The sequence below is a fragment of the Podarcis muralis genome, chromosome 12 (genome assembly GCF_964188315.1).
Source record: "Podarcis muralis chromosome 12, rPodMur119.hap1.1, whole genome shotgun sequence".
NCBI classification, from domain to species: domain Eukaryota; kingdom Metazoa; phylum Chordata; class Lepidosauria; order Squamata; family Lacertidae; genus Podarcis; species Podarcis muralis.
The window spans coordinates 3,562,986-3,577,038 of NC_135666.1; the positions used below are offsets into that span (position 1 = coordinate 3,562,986).

Here is a 14,053-nt window from a genome sequence, read left to right on the forward strand (position 1 = left end):
TATTTGCAGCCCAGAGGTGTCAGTTGATCTTATACTTCCATATTTGAAAGGAGGTGACAATGATATCAGTGGCGCTTGGGTAAAGCTGAACTGTTGCTATGCAAGACTGCAAGAAAGCTTCTGAGCAGCTAATTCATAGGAGGACCATCTTGCTAATTCATTTTTGACAGGGAGAGAGCCCAGCGTCTGTACTATAATTTAGCTCTCTAGACACAACTGCTTTTTTCCCTTTCTCTCACACTTTTTAACATCCAGATAAAGCAGCGAAGCGGATATCAGTTTGTGTTTCAACCTCCAATAGATGAAGCACGTCCTTTATAAATTCTTAGAGTGCCTTTGAGGAAGTGCATATGTCACAAGCTTCAAAAAAATTAAATATCCAAATTGTCCCTTGCCTGCCGGCCCTGTATCTCTTTGGCGCGGAGTCGGTTTTTCTCCTCCCTGCAGGTTAATCACTGTCAGATCTCAGCAGGCAGATAAATGAAGTTGTGTTACATATATGTTAAATTCCACAGAACACAAAAGGAAACGTTATTGGCTTTCTTCTAAGCAGTAAGACAGATGAAACAAGCCGAAATCAAGGTTGCCATGGGGGAAAACATTTATGTGCCCGGTTAGAATTAGTGCAGCACAGAGTGGAATCCAGGTGGGGCAGATTCTTGGAAGCCCCCTACTCAGTTTGTGACCTCTCCAGCATCCTTTGCCTTTCAGGCTCTCCTGGTTACTGACTAAACCCAAGAACATGTTGTATCTGTAGTTGTTAAAAACATAGAAAATGTGATTTGGCACAGAAGCCAGTTCTTTCCCAGCTGCTTCTCCTAGTCCCTGACTCTTTGCATTTACAGTGTCAGTTGTTGTTTTTAGCTCCATTCACACATTTCTTCCTTCTTAGAGCTGCTTCGCACATTGTGTAGTGTAGGTGTAAAACATAATGGCAGCAAACATGTTCTCTAACGTTTGTATCCTGCGGGTGTATTAGTGAAGAAATTGGGATTGGCTGCAGCTGCTGACTAAGTGTACATTTTGCTACCACATGTTATAAAAGCATTCGCTGCCCCGGCCTTTCCAGAAGAGAACACCAAATTCCCAATGCAGCAAATAAATCTCACAGGAACTCATGCCAGTAACATACAGCACACAGATATATGCCTTATTTGTTCCTGTTGCGAAACCGGGGTGTCTTTATTATGGACTTCTAGTCCCTGGAACTTGAATTGTGTCTTGTGATAGCAATACAAGTCTGGCTGTTTCCGTGTGGAATGAGCAAGGTGACATTGGATTTTGTAGAACAGTTGACACGATGGCTGATGTAGGAAAGCTCAGGTAATCAAATTGTCAGCAGCTGCTTTCATATAAATTTTTGGGTTGTTATTCTCCATATGGGAGAGAAGACTTGGAGGTCATGTTTCTCTCTAGAGAAAGAGAACCAATTGAAGTCCTTTTTTAAAAATTTATTTCTACCCTCCAATACATTTGACAGGTATGCTGCCTTTCCTTATTTTAAAATTTGTAATCATTTTGTGCAATATTTTTGTAAAAATCAAAGTGTTTGCACTACACTATTCTCCTTGGTACCCTCCCTCACCTTAAGAACAATCAGTTCACTTTCCTTTTTCCTTTTCAACATGCTCTAGAAACAGATCTGTTGCATTTCAGATGGGAAGTAGAAACAGGATATCTCCATCTACCAATTCTGCCCTCCTCCAGATAATTATATTAAATTCCACAACTTATTCTAGGTGCCATAGCTCCAAAATTTGGAGAGAACACAAGCTGGAAGAGATAATTCGGTCACACAAAGCTTAGAAGCCAGCAAATAAAGAGAACAATCTGAAAGTTTACGCCTTCAGCTGATGGTTTACATCAGAGTGGAGTCGTGTCAGGGTGGGGTGGGGACAATTTAGATGAGCCAATATGAATCATCCCAAGAGAAGGGACTACAGGAAGGAAGGACACAAAGAATATGTCAACAATAATAATCTTGGCAAGAGACGACGCTGTAGCATGGACTAGTAGATTAGAAGTAATTGTAAACCAGGTTGAAGATGGGTCAAGAGAGATGGAAGGCAGAAAAGGATTGTTGCTCAAAGGAAGAGAGATGGCAGGTGAGACTTGCAATGCATTTGAAAGGTGATAGGAAAGATTATAGTAGAGAAATTGGTGAAAAGACCAGTGAGGCTAAGGTCAAGGGGCAGATTGTGGGACTGGAGGTGGCCAGGGAAGGAGGAGAGAGTTTGGAGTCCAGCCACGATGATGGACACCACTTGGCCTCATTCTGGAGAAGGTAAAGCCGCATGCTGGTTGCCAATGTGTTTTGAAGTAGCAACTCTCAGATCCAAAGCTGAAATGCTAGCCGGGTATAGGCCTAACTTTGCTGAATTTTGTTTCTGTGTTCAGGGACATATATGGGTGGGGAACCTGAATCGAAGATACCATACCAATAATGCAGCAAACATTTTAGGCATGTTTCTGAGGTCAGAGGATCTAAATGACAGCACTTGGCTACCTTCTCTTCATGTTTCAGAGTCAGTGTTGTAGAAGGAAGAAGAAGGTAAAAGATCCCCAAGTGTAGCTGCTTCTTGGACTTTTTTTGCCACTAGAAGAGTTCAGAAGTAGCAGTGATGGCCCAGCGGTACCAAAGACTGGAGGATGGTACTTAGGGACAAGCTTACACCATAAATGCTTGTCTCCAATGTTCTGGCCTTTCTCTGACTGCTTGCTATGCTGAAAGAAGGCTCCCATTTATCTCATACAATAGAAGGCTCCTGCTGTCAAACAAGTTGCAGAATGTCTGTTGTTTTGGTCCAGTATAATCACTTTTGACACTTGCTTTGCAGGTCTGGTAACTCGTCTTTTCTGAAATAATCATTCTCAGAATTTCTCAGCTCTTCAAATTTGTTCTTTTTACACACATTTACTATTATTTACCTTCATTGAAAGACGTTCACAAAAGTCAATCAAAATATTTCTTTTAAAAGAGTGGTCACATGTACCCAAACCTCCCCACAGCTTACTAACACCTGCTTCTAATCTCAACAGGACCACAAATTGTTTCTATTATCTGAACAAATGTTCAGTTCCTGCTGTTCTCATGGTATACCAAATTTGTGAACCAACTACTTTTGCATTGCGTCTCTTTAAAAGTTGATTTCCCCCCTTTTGTTTTTAAGGCGTTGGAGATGTACAAAGATGACTGGAATAAAGTTTCTGAGCATGTCGGGAGCCGCACTCAGGACGAGTGCATCCTCCACTTCCTGAGGCTTCCCATTGAGGATCCTTACTTGGAGAACTCCGATGCCTCGCTGGGCCCTTTGGCTTACCAGCCTGTGCCTTTCAGCCAGTCTGGAAACCCGGTGATGAGCACCGTGGCTTTTCTGGCATCTGTCGTGGATCCCCGGGTGGCGTCTGCTGCCGCTAAAGCAGCTTTAGGTATGGAGTCACCTTCCCTCCCCGCCCCCTTTCCAGTTCAATCTTGTCTGAGAAGGTCTTAATTTCATGCTTGGCGCTGACTTAGCCTTAAAGAAAATCCTCCACTGTCTCCTTGGTTGATCTGTCGTAAATTCACCAAAACTACTTAAGGACTGCCTGGAAAGATGCTGGTATTTAGAAGGGTGGGGTTTTTTTTGGGGGGGTGGACGACATTCTGCACACAGGCTGGCAAACCTGCCCAGAGAAGAAAATTGAAGCCTGCTTTCATCTTTTCTGCAGTCTGCTGCCTGCTGTCACTTACCTTTAATTGGTTAATGTTAGTAAAGCACCGCCTAAGCCAAGCGGTACCTAAACGCCAAGCATTAATTTGTCGTTTGTGTAGCTCAACGCATAACTTCAAAAGGGCCTTGCTAACCTATTACGAATGCTTCAGGTTCTGCTGTCTGCTCCCATCCTTGATTTCATCTTCCCGAGATGCTGTCCAAGATGCTCTCAAGATTTCTGAACAAAACAGCCCTTGTATTATTAATTGCCGCACAATGGCAATACGTGCATTAGAGTTTAGTGTGTGAGAGTAATGCGTTTTTAAAATAACTTGGAAATTGCCTTATCCATTCTGCAGGCAGCTTCCCCAAAAGGCTTCTCTGCATGTCATCTTCCCTGATCAGTCAATTCAAAGTGCTGGTGCTAAAATTACCTTCCTTTTTATGTCTCTTTTTCATGGCTCCTCTCTCAAGGCTGGTGCTGCTTTGTGCTTTTTGGCCATTAATTTTGGGGTCCTCTTGTCTGCCTTGCCCGAGTCTCTAGCCACATCTCCCTTTGTTCTGCTATTCATTGGCCTGTCCTGCTGTCAGCTCCCTTTGTCCCCCTTCTCCCACTCCGCTCTTGGCTTTGTGACTCACATCTCCCTTGCTAAATGTCCAATAAACAGGAGTAACTACAATAGCGTAAAATGTGCAATCAGATCATCCAGCAGGGTCATCTTAAAGCAGCCTTTCTCAACCTGTGGGTCCCCAGATGTTGTTGAACTACAACTCCCATCACCCCTAGCTAGCAAGGCCAGAGCTCAGGGATGATGGGAGTTGTAGTCCAACAACATCTGGGGACCCACAGGTTGAGAACCGCTGTCTTAAAGAGTTGCCTGTTCTGTTGCTACATGACTTTGAAAATCCTCCCGCCTAAAAACAAACTTCTAAGCTTTTATCGTTTTTACTTTGTTTACAGAGGAATTTTCCAGGGTCCGAGAGGAAGTCCCACTGGAACTGGTTGAGGCCCATGTCAAGAAGGTGCAGGAGGCAGCCAGAGTCTCTGGAAAAGTGGATCCCACTTATGGACTAGAGAGCAGCTGCATTGCCGGAACGGCTCCAGATGAGCCAGAGAAACTTGGTATGTCCTTAGGGTTTGCCCTCTGGTGCTCCTGTCCATCATGCTTGTCTCTGATTTGTGTTTATGTCAAGAATATACACAAAGTATCAAATGTGGTGACAGTAGTAATAATACAACAACACCACAAACTGGCTTATAAGTATAGAACCAAATTTACTAGAATAATAGCTAGAATAGAGATACAGTAGTAATAATACAACAAAACAACACCACCACAAACTGGCTTATAAGTATAGAACCAAATTTACTAGAATAATAGCTAGAATAGAGATACAGTAGTAATAATACAACAAAACAACAACACCACAAACTGGCTTATAAGTATAGAACCAAATTTACTAGAATAATAGCTAGAATAGAGATACAGTAGTAATAATACAACAAAACAACACCACCACAAACTGGCTTATAAGTATAGAACCAAATTTACTAGAATAATAGCTAGAATAGAGATACAGTAGTAATAATACAACAAAACAACAACACCACAAACTGGCTTATAAGTATAGAACCAAATTTACTAGAATAATAGCTAGAATAGAGATACAGTAGTAATAATACAACAAAACAACAACACCACAAACTGGCTTATAAGTATAGAACCAAATTTACTAGAATAATAGCTAGAATAGAGATACAGTAGTAATAATACAACAAAACAACACCACCACAAACTGGCTTATAAGTATAGAACCAAATTTACTAGAATAATAGCTAGAATAGATATACAGTAGTAATAATACAACAAAACAACAACACCACAAACTGGCTTATAAGTATAGAACCAAATTTACTAGAATAATAGCTAGAATAGAGATACAGTAGTAATAATACAACAAAACAACAACACCACAAACTGGCTTATAAGTATAGAACCAAATTTACTAGAATAATAGCTAGAATAGAGATACAGTAGTAATAATACAACAAAACAACAACACCACAAACTGGCTTATAAGTATAGAACCAAATTTACTAGAATAATAGCTAGAATAGAGATACAGTAGTAATAATACAACAAAACAACAACACCACAAACTGGCTTATAAGTATAGAACCAAATTTACTAGAATAATAGCTAGAATAGAGATAGACTTGTAACCATTCAAACAATAAACATACTAACAGCAAGGGTAGCAAACTGGAGAATATGAAAAAGATTTTCAAGGCTGTTTTTCAAAGATTGAACTGGATGAGATGTTCTTCAATAGGTCTTGAGTTGGAAACACAAAGCCGTATGCATGGATCAATCACGGGAAGGCAAATCAAAGCCACCACCCTGGTGAGAATAACCTCTCAACTGAGGATAATTCTCAATTCCACTTTTCTCATCCAGTTCAATGTTTGAAAAACAGAGTTGAAAAACTTTGTCATATTCTCCAGTATGCTACCCTTGCCGTTGTGATTGGACTTACGCTACTTGTTGAACGGTTCATTTATCCAGTCTGTATAACATTTACTGCACATGTAACTTGTTAAGGTAGAGTTGTACATTTATCCACTCCATGTTTACAGCATCTCTTGTCTTGCACATGGCACCTTAGTATGTTTGTTGTTTGAATTGTTACAAGTCTATATTCTAGCTGTTAATCTAGTAAATTTGGTTTTATACTTATAAGCCAGTTTGTTGTGTTTTATTGTGTTTATATCAACCAAAGGCAATCATAACTAAGGGAAAAGGTATAGTAGAACACGTCTTACTTTATTTTGGGGTAGGGGGAGCAGGCAGAATTAGAGATTGGGTTGTTCGCACCAGCCACCATATTTTTGGCCATTGAGCGATGAAGAAAACCAATACGTAATTGTGACTCTGAGAGTCACATGACAGCTCGTACTCTGTAATCATTATCGCCTGCATCGTTCATGAAAAATGAAATGTTTGATCTTGACGGGGGAGTTGGAATTATGCCTGATACAATGGTTGAGAATCCGTGGGGTTTCAAAAGTGTGTCAAAAGTGCCAGAAGCTTTGGACTGCCTTATTTATTTCCCAGAAAGTCGTTTACAATATGAGACGTTTGGTTTTATGCTTGGAGATTGAACATTATTCTCCCCATTTGGAATAACGATCGAAATGCCGCACCAGCATAGATCAGTATGTGGCAGGCGCAAGTTCAGGAAACAGCAAATTAGGGGTCATCTTGATAATTCCTACATTTAAGCAGATTGTACAACACAATGGAAAGCAGTCCTTGAGTGAGAGATATTGCTTCCGGTGTGAGACTTGAGAGTAATTAGGGCATGGTTCCTTCCATTTTCTGCATACACAATAAAGCAGAATTTTACAGCTTTGTCAAAATATAATTACTGAGCACCATGGTGAATACATCCTTTGATTCAGCCTCCTGCTAAGACCAAAATGCCACAGTGCTTAGTCTGCAGCACACTGTTCTGTTTGGAGGTTACGTTACCTACTTTTAACGTTTCTGCAGGCAGTGCCAGTCGAGGTACAGAGGAGCACGCAGTTCGGCTGACGGACGTTCGGTTACTTTGTGCCCTCCTGAACCATAGTGTCTCACCAATTTTGTCTATTGAAACTAATTTTCCTAGACTCCTGCTCTTCTCTTCCGCCTATACCCATCAACCTTCAGCACCCACACAGTTTACAGTAATCTTCCTTCCCACAATTACATACGATAACAGCAACAGTACCACACGTTGCCCCAGTCTCTGAGAACAGGGAATTTCACTCAAGCTGCAGTAATGTCAAGCACTGACACTTGAACTCGAATCTCAAGGCTCCACACCCTTGTGAACATCTCAGTAACTGTCCTTATGCTTTGTTTCCCTTCTGTGTCCTTTCCATGTGCCTTATAGGTTTCAGGTAAACACCTGAGGTTGTGATTAGCTTCATGGCTGTCTAGCTAATACTGTGCTCCAGTAGATCTGGAACTTCCTCCCAGAGAACCAGACCAGGGCGAGGTTTTGTTTTTTTCTGGCTCTGCTGAGTTCTGTGCTTTTAAGTGGAGATGATGATAATATTATTAATAATAATAATTTATTGCTTGTACCCAGCCCATATGACTGGGTTGCCCCAGCCACTCTGGGCAGCTTCCAACAAAACATAAAAGAGCACACAATACAGCAGACATTAAAAGCTTTCCGATACAAGGCTGCCTTCAGATGTCTACGGAAGGTTGTATAATTGGTTATCTCTTACAGGCGGCCATCCTCCAACTCACCAGGGGCAACTATGAATGTGGCAGGGCGAGTGTCCTCAACCCCACTGTGTTCTCCACGTGATTAACATCAGATGGAGGAACAGGCGCCTGAATAGGGCTCTTTAGTATTGAGTGCTGAATATTTATTTTTTGAAATATTTAGACACCCCGCTTCCATTAAAAATACAGTAAATGGGTGTACAGCAGGCAAAATTACAGCAAGGACAGCAGAAACATAAGTAAGAAGCCACGTGTTTTCCCTTTCGCTCGCTAGCGGCAGATAATAGAATTTGAAGCCTTTCCTTGGCCCAGAGAATAAAACGCGAGATGCAGATTATTTCTGAATGAGAGAAATGAACTGGATTTTTGCAGTTAATGTTAGCCAGTTAATGTGATTTGTATTGATCTGTGACTAATGGAATAAATTAGGGCAGGAGCAGATGGCTCTCTGTGGGGGAGTGGCTTGGCAAAATTGAATTGGGTCACTCGACGGGCTGCAGCGCCTCTGCTCTCAAACAGCTTTTCACCAGAGGGTGCAAGGCGAAGAAGCCCTCCGCCAAGCCTGCGCTTGTTGCATGGTATATGCCTGCCGAAAATACTGCTTATATATTTGGGCAGCTAAAACCAGAAGGATTGGATTTAAAACATTATTGCTAAATAAAACGCTTCCTTGGGGGGAAGGGTGATCCCTCAGTAGTAATTACTGTAGCTGAGCCGCAAAACTGCAGCATGAGCAACTGCGTTGGCAGTGTTAGCTGGTAGTCCCAGCGCCCATCCCTGAATCATTTAGCAGAGCCATGATGGGCGGCGTAGACCGCGGGTCACACCACACGTTTACATGTAACAAGTGAGTATGTAATGCACACCCGCGGCAAATGTGCAGGTAGCTGAGAAAATGCCACTGCATAAGGCATGAAGAAACCCATGTCTTCATGTTGAAAGAGTGGAGAAATCCTCACTCGCATCGTTCACTGGTTCTTAGGACTTACTGGAGGCTTCAAATGCAGAACACAGGGTTGCGCTCTGTTGCTGCTGCTGCTGCTGCTGCTGCCACCCTGGAGAAACGTGCCATGGGAAGGCTGCAAACTTCCCAAGTCTCTGGAGCATTCCCCGGTGGCCTACTCTGGCTGTAAATCTTCTTCAGTACAGAATAACTGGTAATAAGCGACCCTTCTCTCCTGAGAAGAGCACACCAGTCTTCTGGTATATCATAGCAGAAGAAAGACTCAATCATCTACAGTCATACCTCATGTTACGTTTGCTTCAGGTTGAGCATCTTAAGGGTGCGTCCCGTGGCAACCCGGAAGTACCGGAAAGGGTTACGTCCGGGTTTCGCCGCTCGCGCATGTGCAGACACGCAAAATGACGTCACACACATGCGCAGAAGCGGCGAATTGCGACCCACGCAGACGCAGGTTGCGTTCTGCTCATGTTGCGAACAGGCCTCCAGAACGGATCCTGTTCACAACCAGAAGTACCACTGTATTCTTATGATAAACATGGCTGTACACATTGGCCTTTCCAACCATTTTTTGAAATTGATTTTTTTTAATGAGCCTTTTCAGGATTGGTTTTGTCTCTTCCTCACTCCCTCTCTTTTATTTAATGCATGTGCCCATGCAGAGCCACAAAATCTTTTATTTTCTTCCTTTCCTTGCAGCTTAGCTTGTTCTGTCCTGGAAGACTAGACGCTAATCCATTTTTTCCCCTGGATGCGGAGCTCCCAGTGGCTGTTCAATATCTGAGGCTTTCAAGGAGCTTCCAGCTTTCTATTAGGAAGGGAAATGAATAGCCTGCGAATTTGTTTCCATGGAGCATGGCAGGCTTGAGCTGCGGTGGATGCAGCTCCACATCTGCTCATATCGGATGTTTTCCGTTGCTGAAAACCTCACTTCAGGGCCTCTACTGTGCACACATCCTCCCAAGTTGTTCAAGGCAGCATATGAGGGGATTTGTGGTTTTTTATTTGTGCGGCAACCCTGTTCGGCTAAGTAGAATATTTGGAGCCAGCTGCACTGCCAAGCAACCCTAGGCAGTGGCCTCTCTCCTGCTGTAAAGGCAGCTAGTTGAATCATATAATCTTAGAGTTGGAAGGGACACAGTGGTCATCTAGTCCAACCCCTCAAAGCTCCTCTTCCTTCATGCATGTCACGTTTTCATTTGCATGCCACTTTCTCATGGCAGGTGCATTCTCAAAGTGGCTCACAACATGCAGAATAAATGAAAACCACATTTCACGATAATGCAAACAGAGCACAGTTTAAGCAAAACAGTCGCACTAATGTAAATAGGGCAGACAAAGACCTCATGTTGGTAAACACCAAAACAATGCCGAACAATAAAATAGGGAACATCCAAATAGCAAACAACAACAACCCCACCTTCCCTCAGGTAGGGGATGGGGCAAGGCAGGTGGAATAGCTTGTCCCTGATGGACAGGCGATGTGCTTCTGCAGCTGAGGAAGGCTGGCGATGGTTGGATCCGTAGGGGATTTGCTAATGATGACAAGGTACTTTTGTTTGTAACCTTCAGGGCTAAAGCAGAATTGCCCGATCTTTATCCAGAAGGCAGGGAGTGCTTGAGACGGATGAGAGTTTAGCGGAGAGTCAGTCGGCACCGAGAGAGCCTCAGGAAGGGCTTTGCAGAAAAGCACAGCACTCAAAAGTTGAGAGTGAATTGCCTCGGCAAACAGGAGACGTATTTGATCAGAGTGTCGTCGCGCTCCAGTGTGGGTTGTCCTGTCTTGGCACGTGGTTTTGTGCAAGAGGATTTAGTAGCCACTGAGTGAGTGAGCAGTTGCCACCTGGGGAAGACGGAAAGCAAGCTGCAGGCGCTTGCTGAGGAGTGCCAGCTGGCTGGAGCAACTGTGGAAATAAGGAGATAAAGGGAGACTTTTTAAGAACTTGAAAAGGCACAAAGGCCCCAGTGGAATGGCTGGGGACCCCGGGGGCGTGGGGGGCAAGTTTGCACAGGCGCTTCATATTCTGTTACAAGCATAATGTGAAACCTCCTTATGAACACAGTGGGATGAGCAAAGGGAAGCTTTGCTAAAATACTCACTAACAAGTCTTTGCCTTGAGACGCTCTTCTAATTGATCGCTGTGAGAGTTTGATATATCTAATTAACTTGTTTTACAGGCTGTGTGGAGGTGTTGAGTGGCAATTACTTAGGACTGTTTACCCTGCGCCAAGACATTCAATCCTGGGCCCATAAATTATGGCAATTAAGAAAATGTGCATAAATGCACTTAATTTGCTTAATCTATTCTCATTGCCAGAGTTTGGGTTTCTGCATCCAACAGAAGCCGGAACCTGATGCTTTGGAAGAATAATTACGGGTCCCTGTAGCTTACCCCAGGCTTCCAGGAATCGGATGTTTAGGAACACATGTTTTAGGAACTGTTGCAAGATCGTATCGCCGTGTTCCACACGTTATTTCCGTGCCTAAATGATAATTGGAGCAATCCACCAGAAATGTCAGCACCCATGCTTGCCACTGAGCTAGAGGAGCTTGTGGAGAATTAACCCACCGCAGGGAAGAGTTAATTTTCAGAGAGCCACATACATGCGAGTGGATGGCTTCTGAAAGCAGGATCCGTGTCACAGCATCTCTCTAGAGTAGGGATGGGCATTCCTTTTCCTGTTTGGGGGTGGAGCCAGAGGCGAAAGTGTTCTGGATCAGGTAACCTAGAATAAAGGGTTTGCTGCTTCTGTTTTCATTGTGTCTGCCTTAGATTAGATTTCCCTCTCCTATGCAGATCTGCTCAGAAGTAAGCCCCTCTAGGTTAGATGGTTGTTACTCTCAAATGGAGTTTTTTTAAAAAAAATCAGTGGACCAGTCAATCTGCAAGTGAAAGTAATCTCTATACATACATATACATATGTAGCACAGACCTACCAGTGTATTCTCAGACCGGTGGTAGGCAGAGGAGCATTGATTCCTGGGACGGGATGACTCGTAATGCTGATCTGATTTGAAAGTTTGATTACCCATGGCCAGCAGGGATTGAGCTGCGATCGCCTTGTTCAATGTGATGATGCTTTGTGAAAGTGCTCCGAAAAACAAAACAAGAGACTTCCATTAGTCCTCTGATGGGTTATCAATAACTGTTCCTGCTGCCACACGGTCAGCTTTGTGTTAAGTGTTAATTATTCTGCCTTACAGATGGAGCTGAAGAAGAGAAAATGGAGACAGAGACAGATGGACCACAGGCAGAAAAAGTTAAGGTCTGACTGCTTCAAATACCATTTTTTAAAAATCGTGCGGTGCTTCAAGCATTTCATATGAATTATTACTATTAATAATAATACAGAAGCCTCTGAATGAAAATAAAGTCCCACTTTCACAAGCTCAGAAAGAGTTTGTTTTCACCTATTTTAAGAAAACATCTTGTTTTCTACCTAAATTAAAATTATGTACTTATTAATTTATGTCCTGCTTAATGCAAAAATCGGCTTCTATTTTTATTTGTTTCATAAAGTTTATAAATCATTTTTTAAAAAAAAAATCTCTAAGCTGTTTTCAGGTATAAAAACCAATTGAACAAGCATTAAAATATAAACATATGTAATAAAACAATCCCATTAAAACATATTGCTAAATTAAAGCAGGAGACTTGAGTAGGAAGATTTGAGGGATGCCAAAGTAAACACAGGATTCTTTTGTTTACATCTGCTACAGAGCAGACAGGTGCCTATGCATATTGAGCTAAATCAGCCTTCGTCAACCTGGTGCCATGCAGATGTTTTGGACTACAACTCCCATCAGCCCCAGTCAGCCTGCACTCTAGTTGGGACTGATGAGCACCAGATTGGCGAAGGCTGGGTTAAACCATGCAAAAGCAGTCAATGAAATCCACCAGTTTGGACTTCCAGTACGGGATTTGTTTCATTGGATGTTATTTTCCCCACTATGCTCTTTTGTTGTTAGAAGGGAATATTTGGAGTCAATTTTAGGTCCAGTACGCTGTGGGTTAAACCACAGAGCCTAGGGCTTGCCGATCAGAAGGTTGGTGGTTTGAATCCCTGCTCCTGCCCACCTAGCAGTTCAAAAGCACGTCAAAGTGCAAGTAGATAAATAGGTACCACTCCAGCAGGAAGGTAAACGGCGTTTCCGTGCGCTGCTCTAGTTCGCCAGAAGCGGCTTAGTCATGTTGGCCACATGACCTGGAAGCTGTACGCCGGCTCCCTCGGCCAAGAAAGCGAGATGAGCGCCGCAACCCCAGAGTCGGCCACGACTGGACCTAATGGTCAGGGGTCCCTTTACCTTTTAACACATAGAGAAACTGAAGCCAAGAGTGTTCAATGAAGACTCTAAGCTGGCTTTTCTAGTTTGGAGCTTTGGAATCAGTCAAGAGTATTTCTAAATAAGGAAACAATTGCCTTCTCCTTTTTTTCCCCTTCTTTTTTTTGGTATGACATCCCTTGCTATTTCTATTTTTAAAGTGAACACTTGGTGTTCCTAATGCACCGATGTTCTTCAGGAAAGCTATCCTTTATTTTCATGGCCTGCTGTGTCTGTACTTCTGCAGTTATTTGTTTCCTGCTCAGTAACTACGGTTGTCAAGAGGAATATTCCCCCCCCCCCGGAAACCTTAAAATTTCATTTCCCTGAGCTGTTTAATTACAGTACGCCTCCCCCACTTTTCATATGCTCTAGATTGAAAACAAAGGGGACCATGAACTTGGAGATGCAAACAAGGCACAGGAAGGAGACGAGGAGAAAAACGCAGAAAAGGATCAGGATGGCGACGTCTCCCAGGACTCCAAGCCAGGTAGGAAGCTTCGGCTTCGCTCTCCCAGCTGCTCAGAGGCTTTAAAGTGCTTTCCCTGTAGTTCCAGGCAAGGCATGTCTCATAAATTAAGCTGCAACGAAGGCATTATTCCCCATAGCATGAGTTGCCAACATGGCACCCACAAGGGCTTTCCCTTTGCTCCCTACCCACCGCCAGTGAAATTAAGGCTTGAAAAGGCTTTCTGTTATAGCCAGTAAAAAGTGGAGGCTTAACTCTCCCCTCCAGGGCTGTAACAAACGAATCCTGAAAACTGCCTATTTCTGAACTTAAGTTAGGCTTGGG

General features: G+C 43.0%; 1 protein-coding gene across 2 annotated transcripts in view; it reads left to right on the top strand.

Moving 5' to 3' along the window:
• The window catches only part of SMARCC1 (SWI/SNF related BAF chromatin remodeling complex subunit C1), a 94,568-nt gene that overhangs the window by 48,083 nt on the left and 32,432 nt on the right, over window positions 1–14,053 (top strand). For both annotated transcript variants that reach the window (XM_077936627.1, XM_077936628.1), the window contains exons 20-23: window positions 3,171–3,429; window positions 4,654–4,815; window positions 12,142–12,203; window positions 13,636–13,750. In XM_077936627.1, the coding sequence (XP_077792753.1) occupies window positions 3,171–3,429; window positions 4,654–4,815; window positions 12,142–12,203; window positions 13,636–13,750 (598 nt within the window). The remainder of the gene's footprint in view (window positions 1–3,170; window positions 3,430–4,653; window positions 4,816–12,141; window positions 12,204–13,635; window positions 13,751–14,053) is intronic.